The following is a 21,439-nucleotide window of genomic DNA, read 5'->3' as shown; positions in this document are numbered from 1 at the left end:
TACCAAGACTTCCCGACTCGAGCGCGCAAATCGTGCCGCTTTCCATCGCATACAGGGAAAATGCAGGAGCATGTTGCTTCGGCTTGTCACAATTCAACGATTCAGTGATTGTGTTGTCGCGGCATCATGCAGGACCAAAAAGACGCGGGTACATGCAACACCAGACGTAGGAATAGGCTCATCAGAGGCCTGCCATTCCCGTTAGTACCCGGCTTGTCGTGGCGGCATTGTGACGTCGCTGGAGTTTCAGCATGAGGGGAAAGCTGGCTGCGTGAAGGTGCAGATGCCTGACGACGACAATGCAAGCGACCATTGGGATGAAGTCTAGAGGGTTACGAATGCGAGGCAGCAGGTTGGAGAAGGTGGGGAAGAAGAGAGTGGCGGCCTAGCGGCAGATCAAACACAAGCGAGCTCTTTGCGGGATAAAAGAAAAGTCATGATGGTGGAGATGCTTAGAAAGCAGGGCGGAACTGGAGGTGAACAGGGCTGGGCGGGGGGAGCGGAGGGCCGGGAAGGCTGGGAGGGGATGTCCGTGTCGGCCCGCCAAACTTCTCCACTATCTTACGGCGGGTGGCTCAACCTTCGTCGGCACGCATCCGGCCATCGCTTGCGGCGCAAATAGTCTTGTTCTCCAGCTGATCCTTCGGTCGCTTCGACTCGTCTTGGCGTTTGCGACTCATTCGCTCGTAAAGCTTTGGCTCATCGAAGGTAATTCTATGCTTGGACAACGAGGCCAAGACAAGGGCGGATGTTGGGCTTGCGTGGAGGTCTTGTGTGACGAGAGCGACACAGTCGGATGACGTCGCCCAGTGCGGGGCGGAAAGTTCCCGCAGCGAGATGCGATGAAACGGGCGTCTAGAACTCCTCCCAGGGTTGGCAAGAGCAGCCACGAATCAGAGCTGCATCCGACGACAAGCAATTCCTGGCCTCCGCCCCCGGAACAGATCCCATTTGCGGTTGGGACGACTCAGCCCAAGGCCAGCCAGTTAGCAATTCCACATCAAAAACGCCTTCGCGCTGATTGCTGCAGGCAATACGAGATGACAAGTGCGTGAGAGCTGGCCGCGGGAAGCGTTCGCTGTGAGAGCTAGGGAGCACCTCTAAGCCGCATCATTGCGCGGCCCTGCCTGTGACTCTGCTTCTTGGCTCTGCAAACGTGCGTCATACCGTCAGCACCGCCGTGCCTGGGGATCGTCAGGTATCCTGACAGGTGTTGTAGCAAGCAAGGACCGGGAGCTCGAACGAGGGTCGGGCGAGCTCTGGTTACGCGGATCCGCTGGATGACCAACCGCCCGTTTGCGGCATCGGATTGGCCGGGCGGAGGCAGGGTGACGAGCAAGCACACGTCAGGCTGGCGAGATGAGACGCGGGGGGATTGGTGCAGAGACAGAGGCGTTGATCGATCAACGTGGCCGGCGAGCTTGTTGAGCAATGGCGGACATGTGTCAGAAGCCAAGTGATAGCGCGCTTGGCCAGTTGCGGCCATGGCGGACACAGCCTCAAGGTTGGAGCAGCAGCAGAGCCGGTGGGATGTTGATGAAGAGTCTTCGTTATCGCCCGTTTCACCCGTTGGCTTATCGCGGGAGCAAGCGACGTGCCGCAGCCTGGCACATGGCGAGGACAAGGACGCGAGGGCGGCACAAAGGCAGGGCGAGTGCTGTGACTGAGCACAAGGGCCGCGTGGGCACGCACCAGGGCGCGCGCCGTTCCTGGCCCTCTGCCAATCCACGCCGCCCGATTTGATGCTCCGCCTCCACACGCTGAGCCTAAGCCGACTTCTCTTCAGCCTTCGCCCAGCCCTTGGAGACCCGGTTGTAGGTAAGGTAAGCTGAGCGTGCAGCCGCGCCGAGAGCAGGACGCGCAAGCCATGGCTGCCAAACTGCGGCCGGAAATGCGTCCTCCCAGCCTGCCGTCGGATCCCCGCTTCGGGGCAAGCGTCGACCTGTTGAAGCACATTATTCAGTCGACATCGACTGAACTGTCAGTCGCTGGCGGCTCGCACGCACCGTTGTCACGTAGTTTAAGAGCCCTGTTGTCCTCCTCCACCGGAACCACGACGCCCCTTTGCTCCCGTCTTCATCCCCCGCCAGCTGATAAAGGGAGCTAACAATAGCTCTCGGCCTTTGTGGCTTGCATACATATTACCTGCCGCCTCGCGTTCTTTCAGCCCGCATTTTCCGCAGGTCCCATCTCTTCCAAGTCGCACAATGTGGTACCACATTGCTGCTGCTGCCCTGCTGGGCCTCGGTATGTCGTTGATTTTCCTGTTCCTTGCCATTAGTTGAACCCCCGCTGACACATCTTGCAGCATCCACCACTTCCGCCCAGACCTCTTCAAATTGCAATGGCCAGATTTGCTACGCCTTGAACATTCCCGAGGACACTGCGAGCTCCGGTAGTGGAGACATCTTTCTCCAAATCACTGCACCCACCTCCTACTCATGGGTCGCCATCGGCCAGGGCAGCTCCATGTCGGGCTCCCAGATGTTTGTCGTGTACACCTCTTCAAGCGGTGACAATGTCACCGTTTCGCCGCGTCTCGGCTCCGGCCACAGCATGCCGCAATACAACAGCGACGCCCAGATCACCCTCCTTGAGGGCTCAGGCGTGTCCGGCGGTCAAATGACTGCCAACTTTAAATGTAAGCCATTTTCGTTTCTGCTTGAAACCCTGCAAGCTAACAGTTCGCAGGCGCAAGTTGCTCGACCTGGTCTGGCGGCTCCATGGATTTCTCTTCTAGTTCCGCGACTTGGATCCACGCAAGTAAGTCTGGGAGCGCGCTCGACTCCGACGATATGAGTGAGTCCATCTCGCAGCACTCCAGCGATTACGGCAATTGGGACTGGGATTTCAGCGCCGCCAAAGGTGGAAGCAGCGCCAACCCCTTTGCGAGCGGCACCGCTACCTCCACTGGAGGAAGTAGTAGTGGTACTCAGGACTGTGTCCCCAGCCCGACCAGCTCAAGTTCTGGCTCCGGCTCCGGCTCCGGCTCCGGTACGTCTACTACGCAGAACTGGCCTCCCTGGGGCTCTAGCGGCAGCAGGCCCACTGGCTCTCCCTGGGGCAGTGACAATAACAAGAGGCAAGACTCGGGAACCAACTACTGCGCCCCGGGCCAAACGTCTGGTGGTGGTAGCAACTCTGGCCAACAGATCGGCGGCGGTGAGGCTTTGGCTATGTATGAGCGTGCTAAGAGGATGACGATAGCTCACGCTGTCCTGGCCTGTCTTGCATGGGTAATCTTTTTCCCGTTGGGTGCTATTGCGATCCGGACACTCAGCTTCCCCGGTCTCGTCTGGTTCCACGGCGGCCTCCAGGTCTTTGCTTACTGCATGTTTATTGCCGCGGTCGGTCTCGGTATTTACATCGGCCAGTTTGGTGGATACGTAAGTCTTCGATATGGTCCTTTCGTGTGCTCCTAGCTAACTTTGGCCAGATCTCGAGTTATCATGGAGTCATCGGTCTGCTGGTCTTCGCCCTCGCCTTCTTCATGCCCGTCATGGGCTGGCTGCATCACAAGCTCTTCAAGAAGTACGGCCACCGCACTTTCTGGTCCTACATCCACATCTGGCTGGGTCGGATTCTCATCACCCTCGGCATCATCAACGGCGGTCTCGGCCTCCTGCTTGCTGGCAGCCCAAGAGATTGGCAAATCGCTTATGGAGTTGTCGCCGGCCTCATCTGGGTGACGTACATGGCGTGCGCGATCCTCGGTGAGAACAGGAGGAAGAAGAATATGGCTGGTCCGCCAGCCTACCGCAGGGAACGCAAGATGTCGTCCCACAGCAGCAGCAGTCCTGGAGGCGTCAGCCCCCAGCGGGAGTTCTACGGCCGCAAGAACTCGAACCGGGGCGAGCCGTGAAGGGCAGAAGGGGAGCCTTTTCTTTAGCAACTCTCAAAGTAGAAACATTGTAAGGAGGATGGTAGGACATAGATACCCTCGCAGGGCCGTGAGGAAAAGGAAGGGCAGAGTGTAAACATCGGAGTCTACTACGGATCCTTCGCGCGGCACCCGGCGCTTGTGTAGATATAGCTTGACGATTCAACGAACGTTTACCCACACAAGGCTACCTTTTTTCGACTTGTGAAACGTGAGATGGTGCCGAACGCTCTTGGTTGGTCCAGCGCACTCGTCTGGACGCGATGACGGCTGCAAACGGGCGAAGGGCGGAAATGGTGCCGACTACAGCTGGCCAACGGCGAAGGGTTCGGGGTTCCGCAGCGGGTTGAGAAGCGATTGGCAGGGTTGGTTGAGGATGTCAGGACTGGCCTGGGCTGGCATGGAGGGGCAGCGCGGCTAATGGTCGGCCTTTTCCCAGAGCGCCCGCCATCGCGACACCTGAAATGACTGGGAGCGAGTGACAACAAAACACTTCCCTTTCCACTTCCGCCGCTGCCGCAACCCCAAACCCACCACCCCGCCGCTCCGCTGTCCGCCGTCCATCTATCGGCCATCTATCGCGCGCGCATTCCTCCGTCCACATCTCACAGTCACCCAGCCCGCCGCCACCATGGGAGAGTCGAGGTACGCTTGGGCAGGCTGCAATTCCATGCGCCCAACCCCCGCTCCGCCCCCGCCGCTGCGCCCGACTTCCCGCTGACTTCGCTCGCAGACAGGAGCTGATTGCGTGGCTCAACAACCTTCTCCAGCTCAACCTGACCAAGGTCGAGCAATGCGGTAGTGGGTACGTTTTTGCCGCCCTGCCCCGGCCGCTCCCGGCCCTGAAACAGCCTGCTGTTCGCTCGTGCACACAATGGAAGGCGTCACTTGTTGGCTATGGTTGCTGATGCAGCTTCTGCAGTGCACCCTACTGCCAGATCTTCGACAGCATCTTCCGTAGGTACCCCTTAATCGCAGCGGATCTCGTGTGCCACTAACACCCCTTTCACAGTTGATGTCGCCATGACGAGGGTCAAGTTCAACGCGAACACCGAGTACCAGTACCTACAGAATTTCAAGGTCCTGCAGAGTACGCTTCCATGCTCCATGCGCCGCCCCGCGTTGCCGCCTACTAACGCCCCCGCCCTGCAGACACGTTCGCCAAGCATGGCATCGACAGGCCCGTCCACGTCCAGCAGCTGGTGAAGTGCAAGATGCAGGACAACCTCGAGTTCCTCCAGTTCTGCAAGCGCTACTGGGACCAGTACTACCCCGGTGGCGACTACGATGCCCCGGCTCGCAGAAAGGGCTCCGGCGCCCCTCCGCCCTCTGGCGGCGCCCGTTCCGTCTCGTCCAGTGCCACGCGCAGACCGACCGGCGGTGCCGCGCCCGTGGCCGCCCGCGCCCGCACGCCGCAGTCGAACGCGCAGACTGCGGCGCTCCAGCAGGAGAACGGAGCTCTGAAGGAGACGGTGGCCGGCCTCGAGAGGGAACGCGACTTCTACTTCAGTAAGCTGCGGGACATTGAGCTGCTGATCCAGACTGCGATTGAGCAGGATCCGGAGCTCGAGAAGGAGGACGACATCTTGAAGAACATCCAGACGATTCTCTACTCGACGGAGGTGAGTTCTTTCCGCAGGCCCCCGCTGACGTGACAAAGCGCTGATCCTTTCCGCTGTGCAGGAGGGCTTTGAGATCCCGGCCGAAGCCGAGGGCGAGGGCGAGCTGGAGGAGGAGACGTTCTAGATTCGGGGAGGCGTCAGGTGCGGAAATATATGGTAGAGAACGGCGATGCGTTGCATTTGGTCATGTTGACCAGTTTCGAGAAATACCCTGCAGATTGCTGGCGGCAGACGAAAAAGAGGAAGGCGGCATAGTTCTCATAGGCCCACAGTGCTGCGCTGTACGGCACGTTGAGCGCGATGTGCGAATTTGGCATTTGGGAGTTCCTATCTCATGATCAGCCGCATTACGTATTGTGGCTCGTGCATCACGATCGGCGCCCTGACCCGGCTGGGGCTTTCCCGCCTCTGCTGTGACAACACACGAGACACTCCACTCTTCCCCTCAGCGCCAGCAATACAACTGTTACCGCCAGTTGATGATCCTAACGACCCTGTGATACCCTGCCTGATATACCCGCGCGAACCACACGGCACTCCGTCCCTTTTTCCCAAGCCGATTCCGTGCTCCAACACCCGCCCGCTCCCCCCGAGTCAGAGCGCACCCCAACCACCACATCCACGACGCCCAAACCGGAGCGAGCGAGCGAGCGAACAGGGCGACGAGACACGATGCCGCTCGACATCTCCATCCCGAGCACCTCGGTGTCGGGCGCGACGGACAAGCCCTTCACCATCTACACGATCCGCATCCAGCAGCCGATCCGGACCATCACGACGGCGAAGCGGTACAGCGACTTCGTGCAGCTGCACGCGGACCTGACGGCGCAGGCGGGGGGCACGCCGCCGCCGGCGACGCTGCCGTCCAAGTCGTGGTGGTTCACGCGCACCGTCAACAACCCGGCCATGACGGAGCAGCGCCGGCGCGACCTCGAGGCGTACCTGCGCGCCGTCGAGGCCGCCGACGACGGCCGCTGGCGCCACACCAGCGCGTGGCGCACCTTTTTGCAGCTCGGCACCACGATGCGCTCGTCGCCGTACTCGGAGAGCTTGAATAACAGCAATAAGGCCAATGGTAATGGAGGAGGGGGGCACTGGGAGCCCGGCAAGGGCGGCGCCGTGGGCATCAGGGATCCCGCGACTTGGCTGGCCGTCCACCAGGAGCTCAAGGGGAACCTGCACCAGGCCCGCCTGGCGCTGACGCGCCGCGAGCAGGCGCAGACGGCGCAGCAGCAGCACGAGGCGGGCGCCGCGGCGAAGAAGTACCTGGTGCTGGCGGGCACGCTGATCTCGGCGCTGGACGACGGGCTGAGGCGGTTGTCCGGCGGCGGCGGCAAGGGGGGTCCAGGTGGTGCGAACGGGAACAACAACAACAAGAAGAACGGGCGGGCTGTTGCCGTCGCCATCGAGGACGAAAGCGACGCGCCCATCGAGAAGCTCGGCGACGGCGAGCTGCGGCGCCGGCGCGACCTGCTGTCGGGCGCGCGCAAGGAGAAGGAGGGCCTGGAGGGCGTCCTGGGCGCGCTCGCGGTCAAGAGCCTCGCGGCGGGCGGCAGCGGCGCGGGCGCGCCAGCATCAACAGGCGCGACGGCGTCGCCGGCAGACAAGGCTCATCTCTTCCGCGGCGGGTTGATGAACGGCAACGGTGGTGCGAACGGAGGATCGAAGCGGACTTTAGGCGCGCCCGCAAAAGAGACGTCGCGCACCCGCGAGCTCGACAACACGGGCGTGGTCCAGCTCCAGCGCCAGCTCATGCGCGAGCAGGACGAGGACGTGGCCGACCTGAGCCACGCCGTCCGCCGCATGCGCGAGATGGGCGTCCAGATCAACGACGAGCTGCAGCTGCAGAACGAGATGCTGCGCATGCTGGACGACGACGTGGACCGCGTCGACAGCAAGGTCAGGGTGGCGAAGAAGAGGATCGATAAGATCAGGTAGAGGGGGGGAAGGAAGGAAGGAAGGAAGGGGAAAGGGGGTGTTTTTTCCAGGAATAGATCGGTAGGACGAGAGAGAGAGAGCAGATCGAGGCGGTGATGATGGGTTCAGGAATGTCGAGAAGAAGAAGAAAAGAACAAAAAGGATAAAAGGGAGGGAAAAGATGTGTTTTTTGGGTTCGGCGGCAAGTTTTGGGGCTTTTCTTATTGTTCTTTGAGAGGTTGACTCTGTTGAGGGGGTTTGCCATCCCTCTCTCTCGCCATATCCCTCTCCCTCTCTCTCTCTCTTTTCTGCACATTGACATTGCATTCATGGTGCCGTTTCTCTTTCCCTTCATGCGTGAACTGACCTACATGGTTGGTTTGGGAGGGAATCGGCAATCACATAAGCAAGGGCGTTGGAGTGGAGGTGTCTTATTGCAAGTTCCTTAAACGTTTCTCTCTCTCTCTATCTCTATCTCAGTTCCACTTTCGCTTACTTGCTCCCGTCTTCATCGTTCCATCGTTGTTCTGTTTGGATTGAATATACCCCCTTTTTTCTTCTCCCCTGCTCTTGCGCGTATCTGTTATTTTTCGCTATTGACTATCCCGTGTACCGCCGTTAAGCTGTGGAGATATATGTAGGACACGTACAGCGGGTTCCACACACACAAACACACACAATGTAGTAGGGGAAAAGAAAGAAGAAGGAGGGGTCGAAAGAATAAAAATTCACTTACCGCTGATGGTGTTCAGTTATTACTCCTATCTTTCAAATCTATCGCCGCTCCCGTCCGGTTGGGTAGTGCTTACGCATGGTATATATATATACATACATACATACATACATACAATGTGATGAAATCCACATCTCCTCCGGTGCAGTAATTGATTTCCCCCTGTAGAATCAATCCAGCATTATAAACATCTCTCCTCCAAGCTAAAAAACTTTAGGTTCCCGCCGAGATCTCAGAACTCATAATGGCAGCATCTGACACTGACAAAAGAGGGAGAGACTTCGTGGGAAGAGGTAGAAAAGGGAGGAGGAGGCACGGGGAGACGACACAGAACAGGAGATCGCAGTGGTGCGACATCTCAATAACAGAAAGCAGCATCATGCGGAGATATACATACACACACACACACACGCATATAGACGTCATACACGCGTAGTGACACAAGAAGCAGGAAACCGAAGCAGACGAAGACGGCAAGCACGCTCGCAAGCGTCGTTCGCTCCTTTTGAAGCAGCAAAAATCTCATCAACCCCCATCCCATTCATTCATCCCCACCCATGCACCTGAAAAAAAAAAAAAAGCGTCGGGTTGTATATACCCAGAGCAACGGGGGAAAACAAAAGTCTTTACCTACTTCCCACCGCCCCACCCAAGCCTCCAACAAATCCAATCCACATCCCTCCCTCCTCACGTCAAAGCGATGAAGAGAGAGAGAGCAAGAAAGAACCATGTACCAAGCATATCCACCCATTCGGTCGGTCGGTCCGTCCGTCCGTCAATCAACCAACTAGTCCAGAGGCGGGTGTGTAAAAAAAAAAGAAAAAATAAAGCGCCTCCTATACCGCGCGTCTACCATGTCCATCCATTCCATTCCATTTGAAACCAGAAATGCCAACGAAAGAAAAAAATAAATAAAGAATCAGTGCCCCCCCCCCCCCTACTCATCATCCTCATCCCCCATGCCCCCCATCCCCACCACCACCACCACCACCGCCACCATTCAGCGGCCCCAACCCATCCAACCCGCTCCCAAAGTCCGCCCCGACGACCGAACTCGCGTCGAACGCGAAACCGTACCCCTGCGGCCCTCCAAACATGCCCGAGTCGTCGCCCAGCGCCGTCGGCGGGTCCATGTTGAACGGCATGAACCACGCGGCGCTGGGGTCGGCGAAGAAGCCAGCAGGAGAAGTAGCGGCGGCGGGATGGCTAGCGGGCTGGTGTTGTTGTTGTTGTTGTTGTTGTTGCTGCTGCTGCTGTTGTTGCTGTTGTTGACCGGAAGAAAGCGAGGCGTTGAAGGCGTTGACGTCGAGGGCGAAGGGCTCGTGGCGGTCCATGAAGGTGGCGTAGCTCTGCAGCACCATCTGCCGGTCGAGCGCCGACATGGGGTGGTTGAGGCTCGAGAAATCCGGGCCAGGGCCGCCGCCGTTGTTGCCGAGGAAGTCGTATGCCTGCTGCGGGTTCTGGTGCAGGAACGACGCCGCCGCCGCCGGGTCGAAGGCCGACGACGAGGCCGAGGACGGCGCGTTGTTGTCGAGGTTCTGCGGCATGTGCATGTGCGGGTGGTGGTCCAGTGGCGACGAGAGTTGATGTGACGAGTTGCCCTGCGCGTTGGGAGACGTTGTTGATGCTGCCGCCGCTGCCGCCGCCGCTGCTGCTGCCGCGTTTCTCGACTTGTCCTGTTTCGTTTTCTTGCTGCCTTTCTTCGCCTGCTCCGCCGTCTTGGAGGCCGGCGAGAGGCTGGCGAAGAATTCCTCGACGCTTTGCAAGTCTGACTTCTGGCCCAGAACGGCATCCGTGCCGGCCTCCTTCTTGACTTCGGCGGCTGGGTCTTCGTAGTCTGTACGAGACACGCCGTGAGGGTACCGGTCAAACCAATCTCCGTACTGGAAGATGCTTGGTTGTCGACCATTGACAGCGGCGGGTCCACGGAGGGCGGCGTCTGCGTGTTGGCGATACAGATCCTTTAGGTTTTCTGCGACGAAATGGAACATTCCCCAGTACTTCTTCAGCCTGCTCAAGAACTTGACGTTGTAAGCGAGGTATCGCTTTGAAGCCAGTTCCAGCTTCGGGTTCTTGGAAAATACGCCGCGGATGTGGACCGTACTTGACAAGAAAGCGCAGTATCCTGCAAAGGGGACAACAACATTGTAATTCAAGGCCTCGTTAACTAGAAGAGATATCTGGTTGGCGGCGTCAAGGGCTGCGTGAGCAGCTTCGGTGAGAAATTGGTGTGGCATGTCCTGAGGCGGCCGGCTGCCGGCGTGTGATGGTAGCGCGAAACGGTTGAGGAAGAGGATTATTTGGTGGTAAACGATGTGGAGAAAGATGAATTGGTTCGCGGTCTTTTCTGTGACGTGATTTTGCAGGTTTTCTTGCGTGTAGGCTAATCTCTCGGGCAGGGACGCCTTGAAATCGTATGCTGACTTTTTCAACTCCTGGAAGGTGGACTGTGGCGACCAGATAGGCACCCGCTCTTGCTCCTTCCCGCCCAGATTGTTGAACATGATGAGGCGCCCCCAGATGGCAACCGCACGAACAAGGTATGCCACGACACCCATGTTCTCTTTTGCATCTGCCAACTGTCCAGCATCTTCTGCTACCGGATTCCTGACGTTGCCTTCGAGGTCTTCAGTCGGGCCGGGGATTTCCATCTGGAAGTAGTGCTCTCGTATTGGTAGTTGGACTTTGATGAACTGGCCGCTGACAAAGAGTGGGCGATCCGTGCCCGACGAGTTGAACCGGTCCATGAGGAAGCAAGACCACATTGTCCGCCGCCTGATTTCCCTGTCAGTGAAGCTCAGCTCCGCCCTGTCACCGTTCTCCTTGCCAAGTGGATCATGGTCCAGGTCTTTGTGCAGCTGCAGAGCGTATGCCATTCTCTGTGCCATGCCTCCGAACATCCAACTCCGCCCGCCTTGGCAGGTCCCAAACTCGTGCAAGCCCAGCAGCAGGTATGTGATAAGTATCGTAATATTCGGGGTATCGTATCTCTTAAGCGCGATGTCTCGAGCTTTGCTGGCCCAGTGTTCGCCTCTCAGAAAGGCGGGCTCCGTTCGAATTTGAGGGTGTGTTGAGAAGCGCGCGGAAATAGCGCAGACGGCGAGGATCAACACAGGCGGCACCTGCCCCGCTGCTAGCCTGCGCATGAAGCTCGGCTTGTGGAGCAAGGGGTAGCTCTGGCCATAACAATAGTCGAAATAGACTTCGGATAAATGCTCTTGGATCTCCTTTGGAGGAAGACTCTCGAGGCCCTCGGTTAGCAGGCTGCTTTCGACATCCACGCCTCTTGGCGGTTGTGAGCTCCGGCTCGTGTTTGGATTTGGTGCTTTAGACTTTGACCACTCGTCCAGTTCTGCCCCGAATGCTTCGTCTGCTGGGCGTTTCTTGGCCGATGCGCTCTTAGGAGTCGCGCCCGGAAGCGGGGGCTTAACCACAGCTCTTGGGACCGCGTTGAGGGTGCTCAGGCTCTCCTTCGGGATGAGCTTGATGACGCGCTCCTCCATTCTTTTCAGTCGCTTGTCCAACATGGCCATGTAGTCGGTTCTGGGGGCTGCCTTGCGAGTAGTGACCTTGTACACGCACGGGATACGTGAACGCAAGCAATGCTTGCATGCAGGCTTCTCTCCCGAGCAGCGGATCTTCTTTCGCCGGCAAGCGATGCAGGCCAGTGGCAACCTTTTCCGCTCTTTGCCAGCCTTCGTCTTCATCTCAGCCCACGACGGTTGGTGATCCGAATCGCCATCTTTCTTCTTGCCCCTGGGAGTGTCGTCTCCTCGGTAATCCTTATTGGGGCCGTCGGCAGTGGTCGAGCCGTCATCGCGGCCAAAGTCATCGCCAAAACCAGCTGAGGCCAAGCCGAACGCGCTCTGGGGGCTAGTATCCGTATCCATGCCGTCCACACTTGCGCCACTCGCCATGCCGCCATTGGTAGGCATGCTACTTATGCTCAATTTTTGTTGTGGGCGCGTCGGCCCCCGGGCATCAGACGCGCCTTCGGGCATCGAGGCCATCATCTGATTGCCGTGTGGGTTAAAGGAGCCGTGCGTGTAGTCGGGCATCATGGACGAGCCGGAGTTGGACATGCTCGAGGGCGATTGGGCGGCGTGCAGGAGGGCGTCGAGGCGTGGATTGTTGCGGCCGTCGCCGGGCATGACGTATTCAGTGAGGTTCAGCGGATCGTTGTTGTGGCGCTGGCTGTCGACGTCTGCTTGAGCGTGAGAGTCCATGTGGGGAAAGTTTGATGCCATCGCGGTCGCGCAGTGACAGGCATTCCCAGACGATGGCGCGTTCGGAGCGGCAGGCGGAGCGCTGGAGACAATGGATGGAGGGGGATGCTACTGGTGAATGCGAGTGGACGGCGGGATCGCCCGGGTCATGGTGGTTGCGGGGAGGCGAGCGAGCTTCGGAGCCGATGGAATTCGCGCTTGGTGGTTGCGTAGGGAGGCCGAGTCGCGTGAGGATTGGGCGCGGACAAGGAGCGGGCGCGGTGTGGTCGGCCAGTGGCGGAGGTCGAATGCGGAGGGCTCTTGCGGGTGGTTGACGCAACAGCGCCGCTGTTGGGGCTTGGGGCTCGGGCTTGGTGGTGGGGCGGGCGCAAGCAGGGCTCGGGGCGTCAGGACGGGGGCAGACAGGCGGCGGCGCGCATGTCTCCTGGTAGGCTGGCAGCAGCAGTTCAGGTGTGGGCAAAATGGACGGGCTGCTAGTGGTTGACCGAGGGAGAGTTTGAGCCACAGCCAAGCGCTCGACGATCCCCACGCGCCGCTGCCCCACAGATTGGTAAAGCTTGACTAATTCGCTTCGGTCCAGAGCTGCGAGTCAGTCTCGTCAACCACCTCCATCTACACAGTACTCAGCTCCATGCCGCAGCCACCAGCCCTGCCCCAGCGCCGGGCCCGCCCCGCCTCCAACGAGACTGCTGTTGCGCACCTCCGAGCTCTGGAAGCCGCCTAGAAGCCGTCGCACCGCTGGGTTTGCGTGCGGGGGAGCAGGCGTCAGCAAGGGAACACCAGGCCAGTTTTGGGGCCGGCCGATGCCAGGGAGGACATCTCCTTCGTCAATCGCAGGGTCTGGTTCGGATCAAAGTTCCGCGCTCAAACATCCGCCTTCTCGTATCCCGCCTACTTTATCTGCTCCTGGCCCTGGTCGTCGCCCGTCCTCAATCAGCCGCACACAATTCCTCGCTGGTTGGGTATCCCACACACCCCCATTGGATCGGCTGAAGGGAACTACCCGCGAAGCATACACCTTTTCTCCAGCCATCCTTTGATTCAGGGATGCGACTGCTTGAACGACTGAGATATTGCCTCGCAGCCTGCAACAGTTCGTGTAATGTACGCCAACTAAGAAATGAAGCTTGCGGCGATTGACCAATCTGCTCGGCTGGCGCGCGCTCTGACTATCGTCCCCACGCGACAGCGACGGCTCGAGTGATAAGGATGGAGGCGAAACAGGACAGCATAGATTGAACCTGAGTAAGCCCGTCAAATGATTACTATTTCTTGATATACCCACGTGGCGTGCAACGCTCGTGCGGCAACGTCACCATCCAATCATTCCTCAGTCCAGACTTGTGGCTAAGTTCTTTTCCATACTGTACTAAAATAAAGTTGCTGTACTGGAGGACGTTGTCGAGTACCTGGTGAGAAAACATGCAGGGGCCCTTTCGACATGCTGCGGCTAGAACCCCTCGACTCACTAGTACTACAGGAGAGCAGTGACACAGCAACGTGGGGCCCCGCAGCAAAGGGTACGATAGGAACCGGAGCTCGGTCTCTTAACAATCACCGAGGAAGCCTAGGCTGATGATAGGTTCGGGAAACCCGAGCCACGCCTCAACCTTCAAGGATGTCTGTTGGAGAAAAAAGAATTCTGGTGATTGGTCCTGCAACCCCGCAATCCAAGTCGACAACCTCCTCACCCATCCATCACTTCCTACTCCACCACCACAAACCCACGCTCGCCCGCCAACGCCGTCACCTGCTCCGCCCGCCACTCGGCCATTGGCTTCTCCGGCACGCTCCCGGGCGCCTCCATCCGCCGTCCGACCGCCATGACCAACTCGGCCACGCCGCCGCCGTTCGCAAACACGTACATCTGCGCAAACGCACTCTCAAACTCAAACGAAAACGCCTCGCCCGCCGGCACGAAAATGGTGTCGTCCGCCGCCAACCTGACCTCCTCCTCCTCCTCCTCCGCCCCTTCGCCGCCTTTGCCCACCCGGAACCCCACCCTCCCATGCACCACCACGAAGCAATGATGCACGCGCTCCCACCTCAACATCCCCCCAACCTCGGAGAAAACGCTGCGCCGGTGGTGCCCCCCGTCGCCGCCGCCGCCACCACCCTCGAGCCCGACGACGGAAAACCGGCCGCCCGACTGCACCGTCGTGACGAGCGGCCGCGCGACCGCGCTGCCGTCGAGGAGCCACTTGGGCCCCGCGTCGGCGCGCAGGAAGTACGGCTCGACACCGTCCGGCAGCCTTTCATCATCCCCGTTCCCCCACGGCTGGATCTCGACGGCCGCGTGGTCGCGGACGGGCACCATGTCGCACTTCTCGGCGGCCTCGATCAGTTTCGGGACGAGGACGGCGCGCGGGTCGCGCGGGTCGTCGACGGGGAAGAGGGCGGAGGTGTTGGAGAGGTAGGGTTCGCCGATGATGCGGAAGAACTCTTCCCACCCCCCCGGTACGATTAGGCCAACGAACTCGCTGTGGTCGCCTAGGATTTGGTATTGGTGGATGACGCCCTGGGAAGCGGGGGAAAGGGGGTTGGGCGGGTCAGCAGTGTCCAGTCCTTTTCTTCGCGCGGCCACTTTGCGTGAGATTTCGTATGGGGGGGTTTTGCTTTTAAAAAAAAAAAAAAGAAAAGAGAGAGAGAGAGAGAGAAAGAACTCACCGGCGGCACGCTCGCAAAATCCCCCGGCGCCATGGTCCTCGCCGCGGCGCCCGCCCAGACGTTGACGCGCCCCTTGAGGCACAGGAAGACGTCGTGCGCCTCGCGGTGGTAGTGGAAGCCGATGGGCGCGGCCGCCGCCCCGCCCGTCGACACGACGGCGAAGGCCATGCCCGTCTCCCGCCCCGTCACGAGCAGCCGCATCACCGAGTTCGAGCACGGGATCACCAGCCGCTCGCCGCGGAAGAGCGAGACGACGTAGCTGGTCGATGCCGTGCCTGGCGGGCTGTCGATGGCTTGTATGATCGGCCGCTGAGACGAGGTGGTGGCGGCTACTGTCATGGTGGTTGTGGATTGGGGTGTTTGTGTGTGAGTGTGGTGGAATTGGTGTGGTGGGTGGGACGTTTTTTTGTTTGTTTGGGAGCTATGATATCCGGTGGTGGTGGTGGTGTGCAATCGTCCTTGATATATATATATTCGTTTTTAGCTAGCTAGCCATCTCGGCACCTCCGCAGGGCTAGGCCTTTAGCGTCGCTCATGGCGCCCACCCTTGATTGGGGAACTTCCGGGAGGGCGGGAGTGCTCCACGTTCCCCGAGTGGGGGGGAGTGTTTCTGTGTCGGCCGAGAGAACAAGGGCTACGGTCTTATAGCTGGTTTGATGGCTCATGGTGGGTGGGAGCGGGGGCCTGGCAATAATGCGGTCTGGACAGGGATTGTTTTTGCGGGGATGAGCAAGCCCAAGGGCGGAGCTCGGTGCATGGCCATTTACCGAAGTGCCGAGCACTTATACGTGGAACATCGTCGTGCGGTGTTGAAGAGTTACCCTTTCCAATTCTTTCGTTGCTCGAAGATGGAACGTGTCCTCTCAATACACGATGCCTACCCGGCGCCGGTGGAAGTTTTGGCTTGTAGCGCCGTGTTAACCGGCCATATCCGTTCTTTGAACTGTCTCGTCATACTGTAAACCATTACTTCTTCGACCACCTGGATAGGTGTTTCGTAGGCGTACCGTTGATGTGGCGGAGGCTAGTTCAAACGGTGGCCCCCAACTTCAAACGGACAAATGAGAACTCTCCAGGAGGCGCCATGAGATTGTCACTGAGCACTTCGCTAACTTAGGTAGGGCTGTAAAGTTTCATCCCCCTTTGTTGGAACTCATGGAAGAGATGTGAAGGAAGTAGAAGGAATAAAGGGGAGAAAGAGCATCGGTGAGTATTTTCCATGTATCTGTCTACGCGTCCTATGAATAAGACGAATGGGTGTGAAGTGACGACAGACGACGTTATGCAACACTCAGCCCGCCCTTATGCGGCGTCTCCCGCAATATATCACACGAACAAGAACGGCCGTCCCCGTTTCCCACCACCACAGCGAATGTCCCACGCGCGAACCCATCATCGGTGAAGACCTCACCCGCCCCCCAATTTGCTCAACCAACCAATACCATTCCAGAGTAACGAGCAGCCAGATCCATCGCATAGTCAATAGCGACCGCTAGCCAACCCTCCTGCCTGATAATACGTGCCTGCAGTTGGTCCTTCTGGCGGCGCTGTTCAGCCAACTGCACCACCGCGCGGCCCAGGGATACGTTCGGCTGGTCTAGCATCGCGATGGAGCTTACGACGTCGTAGTCGAGCTCCGAAGTGGGCAGATTCATGCCATACGGCGGCGCCGGCAAGTTCACTCCGTGCCTGACCCGCGCCGTTATGGTGAGGAAGGCGGCTTCGTCGTCCAGGCGCGCATGTTCGGCGTTCAAAGCCTGGAGGAAGAGGAATTGTTAGCTGTGTTTGTTTGCATTGCCCCTGTCTTACGTTATCTGCACAAAAGGTGCCATTGGTTGGGGGGTGGGTGGGTGGGAAGAGGAGGGAAAAGCGACGTGAGACGCACATCCGCGACGGCAGTGGCGTTTCTGATCTCGTTGTGTCTGTCCCTCACGCGGAGCACGCCGTCCCGGTCGGGTACCCCGGTGTTTATCATGACTTCCATGATTGGTTCTAGGGCGTTGAGGATGGCGGTCATTTGCCGCTGGGTAGAAATCTGCTCCGTTACGATGTTGGCGTTGTTTCGGAGGCGCCGCCTGATCCATTCCCGCAGCTCGCGCAGGAGATCATCCCTGGATTCCGTGCCCAGATAGTCATCGACGAGGCCGCTCATCGTCCAGATCCTGACTCGTTCCCTGAGTATGGTGACGCGGGCGTCGTTAGCCGGGGTTTCGGGCATGTTGTTGGCCATGTTGTTGGCCATGTTGTTGGCCATGTTGTTGGCCATGTTGTTGGCCATGTTGTTGTTTGCCTTGCCTTTGTTGTTAGCGTTGCCGTTGTTGTTAGATACTTACATGGATGCTGACTTGGATGCGATAAAATAACGTTATCAATGGTCGTAATGTTTGAAGTGGATGTATGGTCGATGAAGAACGAGGGAGGTTCCAAAGCGCTTTGTTATATGTGTCGGCTGCAATCATGGAGGAGCAAGCGAAAGTCATGTTCAGGGCTCGTAGCAGGCGCGATTGTTGCGAGCCGGGTTGGGAGCGAGGTAGTCGCCAGGAGACCGCCACAGACACGAATGCCACTGCCAGATTTGCGGCGCGAGACAACCGTTGTCAAGAGCTTAGCAGAAGCACGCATCGATTGCGAGTGGCGTGTGGTCTTTGTCGTTCGTCCAAAACTCCGTGGTATCCATCATCAGCAGACGCTCGTACTGACGCATCAGTTTCCGACTTCGAATCCAATTCGGCCTACCAGGCCATACGCATACGTAGCAATACAATAAAGTGCACGCGTGCAGTGTATCTTCATGTCCGTTTCCTGTTTACGTATATTCAAAGCGTCGTCAATCCACCGGCATCCCAAACCCGTCGTTTTCAACCACCTTTTTTTTTTGAGCCCCCCTTGTTACCAACGCCACACCGCATCATCCCATGATAAGACTTTTCTGACCAGCGCGCATCCCCATCTCTTGCCCTTTAGGATTGAGAGAGAAAAAAAGAGGCCGGACACCCAACCCGGACGTCTCACTGATCATAAACCCCAAACAACGGCACCGCCGAATCGCTGATCCCCTGCACCGACACTTCCCCGCCCAGCCGCGGACTCCCCACCGCAGGAGTGTTGCTCGGCCACGCCCACAACGCGTCGAAGTCGATGTGCTCCTCGGCGCCCGACGAGCCGCCATCTTCGCTCCTGATGCTGGGGATGCCGCCCATGCTGTCCAGCGCGTTCAGGTCGAGCAGATTGGATAGCGAGAGGTTGCGGGATAGCGTCGGGGGCGCGCCGCCGGAGAAAGTGCTGCCCGCGGGAGAAGCTGCCATGGTGCCGCGCGGCGTTCCTGCGCCGGAGGGAGGGGCGATTGCTTGCTGAGGCGTTGGTGGGCCCATGGGTGCTGTGGCGGTGGGACTGAGGAGGGAGGCGGTGGAAAGCTGAGGTGCGTGTTGCGCGGGAATGTGGGCTTGAGTGAGGTCGGGTGGCGTGCCCTGCTGGCCGATGGCACCTGAGAAGTCTTGCTGTTGCATGAAGGATTGTTGGTGTAGTTGATGTTCTGAAGACACAGGGGGACGAGGCACTGGCCCGGGGAACTGCTGCGAGGGGGTAGGTTGATTGAGTGTACCCATGAGATTGGGTTGAGGTTGCTGCAGTCGGCGTCGACGGCTGCGTTGCTGATTGACTACTTCCCTGAAGGCCTCAAGGATGTGGTACAGCCGCGAAGCTTGTTGATCGCATTCTGCGCAGTACATTATAATGTTGGTGCCGTTAGCAATGCAGTGATCAGCCTCTCTGCTGACGTACAGACCGGCGAACTCGTTGGCGAGGAGAACCAGCGTCGCAGCGAAGAGGAAGTACATCACAGCAGGATTGCTCCGCGGGAGATAACCAGCTTCGTATGCGGCTTGAACCAGGACGATGCTGTGTGATGAAGCGATGACGCATGCCTCACTGAATTTCTCCATGCGAGGATATTTGTGGCGCTGGTGTCCATTCGACGGTTGGTGTCCCATCTCTTTCTGCGTCTCGGCGTTCAAGATGTACAGAAAGAAAGGCCGGGTGAGAAGGATGATGCTGTGGCAGTAGAAGAGGTTGACGTGGAGTATAGCAATTCCCTGGCTAGGACAGGCAGACGGCGCCTGCCGCCAATGCAGTTGAGGTGCCAAAGCCTTGGGCCAGAGTTTGCACACATCGGCTATTTCCTGAGCCAGGCGAGTGCTGATTTTCCGCTGTTGGTAGACTTCCTTGAGTATCCTTCCAATGACTGAACAGCTCCGCACGGCGGCTTCGAGGGCGCTGGCGTTAGTCTTGCCTTGGTTGATAGTAGTTTGGAAAGCCGAGTCGAAGCCGAAAGCATCGTGCTCCTCGGGTTGTGCTGGGCGCAAAGTGTCGCCGCTGCAATCGTCCTCGGAAATCGCAACGGGTCTACCGAGGGAGAAAGATAGGAATCGATCCATGACAAAGAGCGAGCGCCACAAGTTTCGCCTTGCTGCTTGTTCATCTTGACCAAATATTACCATGGTCTCTTCGCGGTGGAGTCCGAGGGCGTAAGCGGACCTCACAGCCATGCCTTGGGAACGTCAGCTTTAGAGCGACAGGTCATCAGTTGTTCCGCAATGGAGTCACGTACCGAGCAGAGCGAAGGACGTGTTTCGTTTTGACTTTACCAGCATGTAATATGACATCAATAGCAGGGCCTGGACGGACCAGAAGTCGGCATCCTCAAACCCGTGTAGAGGGTCGTTCAAACTCTTGGCATTCATGTAGAAAACCTCGGCCCTATCAGGATGGTCTCTGTGGAGCTTTTCAATGATAGCTGCGTCCGGGGTGTCGGGGCGAGGAGTCGCTAGCATGAGTCCAATCGCGAAAACAAGGTTCAAGAGACACAGCCACGGTGGTTCGGTAGTAAGTGGGTCGGAGTAGCAGCGCTCTAAAGCGGCAGTAAAGGCATGTCGCTCGAATACTTGGAGAAAGCCATGCGTGTTTATGAAAAAGGACTCGACCAGGATATAGGCAGTCCTCTTATCCGGTAACAGATGGGTATGCCTCATCGTTGCGGGCAAAGAAAAGGGGATTTCGGTGATCTTGTGTCTCCGTGGATCTGTAGTAAATGCCGACGGTCCAGCAACATTTTCCACCATCATCCGGAGGAGTTGAAGGAATGATAGCGACGCGGCATCCCCGACGTAGAGCAACCTTCCTGTAGGGTCCTGGAGCATTCTCATCTGCGAATAGACGACGGCTTCTTCTTCATTGCCATCCGTGCTTGCCGTATTCGATGCAGCATGCGGCTTAGGTGGTTCTTCTACTCTTGTTGCAAAATGCTGAAGAGATCTGGCGGCGGCCTCGGCAGCTTCAAGTGCATCAGGCTCAAAGGTTGGAGCCACCGATTCGAGAGGCTTGGAAGACGCATGATTCGATCGCTTCTTGGGCTTTTGCACATGGAAGTTTGTCCCAGGCTGCTGTGAGGATGGCGCAGACGCCTTCGGAAGGGTTGGCGAGCTTTTGTGATTGCCGTTCACACCAACTTGGTCCTGATGGGCCTCGCCAGCACCACCGGGATGGGCTGAAGAAGTTGCCGCGCCATTTTCTGTTTGAACCTTCTTGGTAGGCGGGCCGTCTTCCGGCTGGTCCTCCCGGTCGAGGTATATGCAAGTAAACTTGCGCTACAGGTGGCACATGAGTGAGGTGGAATTCCCCGCGGGGGCGTGAGTGGAGTACCTTTTCGCATGTGTTGCAAGGGTAGAGGCCGTTACACTACAGCGGCAGTCAGCAAGGACGATCTCGATGATGCCATGGCCAGCGGAGGGTCGATGCCACGTGGTGGTCAAGTGGCGGCAGGCTAGTGTCTATGTACGCAGAATTCACACAATGACATGACACAAATGACATCAGGCGAGCGAACACGCATCGCGACGCGTGCGGACGGCTGGGCTAGTGCAGGCTGGGCTGGGGGATGGGCATCTCGGGGGACGGGAAAGCATGGCGAAAGGGCCACGGCACTTGACGGGTGAGACGGCAGTGCAGTTGGGGAGCACACGGAGATCTGGGGGGCGGAGGCGGAGGCGGAAGACGGCGGCGATGTCTGAGAGAGCTGGCTCACCTTCTGCTTCCGGCGTTTGCAGACCTCGCAGGCCTGGGCAGTCCGCTGGCGCTGCTCGGGCGGTACCTTTGGGCGCGTCATGTCGGCGGAGGCGCTGGTGCTGGGCAATTGCCGGCGGTCGATGTCACGCCGTGGTGGATCTCGGATAGGAGCTGTGGTGAGGAGCAAAGCCGCTCCAGTCGCGTCGGATGCTGGCACGGCTGCCGGCACCGTGCTGCACCCCGCCGCGGGGCCCAGCGGTCGACTGCGCGCGCACAAGCTGCCCGAGCTCGTTCCGCTGGGTGCACGCCTGGCCGCGGCTGGCTGCGGGCTTCG

The 21,439-nt window shown here is 58.6% G+C and overlaps 8 protein-coding genes across 8 annotated transcripts; 3 read left to right on the top strand and 5 right to left on the bottom strand.

Annotated features, from left to right (window-relative positions):
- Nucleotides 1-2,207: 2,207 nt before the first annotated feature.
- SLS55_007735 (uncharacterized protein) lies at nt 2,208-3,862 on the top strand (the record flags this gene model as incomplete). Its single annotated transcript, XM_066779151.1, has 4 exons — nt 2,208-2,247; nt 2,309-2,641; nt 2,692-3,386; nt 3,437-3,862. The coding sequence occupies 4 exons, from the start codon at nt 2,208-2,210 to the stop codon at nt 3,860-3,862; spliced, it is 1,494 nt and encodes a 497-aa protein (XP_066629955.1).
- Nucleotides 3,863-4,511: 649 nt separating this feature from the next.
- Nucleotides 4,512-5,626, top strand: BIM1 (microtubule integrity protein mal3; the record flags this gene model as incomplete). Its single annotated transcript, XM_066779150.1, has 6 exons — nt 4,512-4,525; nt 4,614-4,685; nt 4,803-4,837; nt 4,893-4,970; nt 5,033-5,502; nt 5,564-5,626. 6 exons carry the CDS (start codon nt 4,512-4,514, stop codon nt 5,624-5,626), a joined length of 732 nt encoding a protein of 243 aa, XP_066629954.1.
- Nucleotides 5,627-6,174: 548 nt separating this feature from the next.
- On the top strand, nt 6,175-7,440 carry SLS55_007733 (uncharacterized protein; the record flags this gene model as incomplete). Its single annotated transcript, XM_066779149.1, has 1 exon — nt 6,175-7,440. The coding sequence occupies one exon, from the start codon at nt 6,175-6,177 to the stop codon at nt 7,438-7,440; it is 1,266 nt and encodes a 421-aa protein (XP_066629953.1).
- Nucleotides 7,441-9,102: 1,662 nt separating this feature from the next.
- SLS55_007732 (uncharacterized protein) lies at nt 9,103-12,422 on the bottom strand (the record flags this gene model as incomplete). The annotated part of the gene is made up of 2 exons (XM_066779148.1): nt 9,103-12,342; nt 12,417-12,422. The coding sequence occupies 2 exons, from the start codon at nt 12,420-12,422 to the stop codon at nt 9,103-9,105; spliced, it is 3,246 nt and encodes a 1,081-aa protein (XP_066629952.1).
- A 1,661-nt stretch (nt 12,423-14,083) lies between these two features.
- SLS55_007731 (uncharacterized protein) lies at nt 14,084-15,384 on the bottom strand (the record flags this gene model as incomplete). The annotated part of the gene is made up of 2 exons (XM_066779147.1): nt 14,084-14,896; nt 15,379-15,384. The coding sequence occupies 2 exons, from the start codon at nt 15,382-15,384 to the stop codon at nt 14,084-14,086; spliced, it is 819 nt and encodes a 272-aa protein (XP_066629951.1).
- A 1,088-nt stretch (nt 15,385-16,472) lies between these two features.
- Nucleotides 16,473-17,323, bottom strand: SLS55_007730 (uncharacterized protein; the record flags this gene model as incomplete). The annotated part of the gene is made up of 2 exons (XM_066779146.1): nt 16,473-16,802; nt 16,931-17,323. The coding sequence occupies 2 exons, from the start codon at nt 17,321-17,323 to the stop codon at nt 16,473-16,475; spliced, it is 723 nt and encodes a 240-aa protein (XP_066629950.1).
- A 730-nt stretch (nt 17,324-18,053) lies between these two features.
- Nucleotides 18,054-19,589, bottom strand: SLS55_007729 (uncharacterized protein; the record flags this gene model as incomplete). Its single annotated transcript, XM_066779145.1, has 2 exons — nt 18,054-19,544; nt 19,584-19,589. 2 exons carry the CDS (start codon nt 19,587-19,589, stop codon nt 18,054-18,056), a joined length of 1,497 nt encoding a protein of 498 aa, XP_066629949.1.
- Nucleotides 19,590-19,643: 54 nt separating this feature from the next.
- Nucleotides 19,644-20,932, bottom strand: SLS55_007728 (uncharacterized protein; the record flags this gene model as incomplete). Its single annotated transcript, XM_066779144.1, has 2 exons — nt 19,644-20,687; nt 20,927-20,932. 2 exons carry the CDS (start codon nt 20,930-20,932, stop codon nt 19,644-19,646), a joined length of 1,050 nt encoding a protein of 349 aa, XP_066629948.1.
- Nucleotides 20,933-21,439: the final 507 nt, after the last annotated feature.

This window comes from Diplodia seriata (genome assembly GCF_021436955.1).
Source record: "Diplodia seriata strain FDS-637 chromosome Unknown scaffold_8, whole genome shotgun sequence".
NCBI lineage: Eukaryota > Fungi > Ascomycota > Dothideomycetes > Botryosphaeriales > Botryosphaeriaceae > Diplodia > Diplodia seriata.
This window is presented reverse-complemented; position numbering and strand designations above follow the sequence as displayed.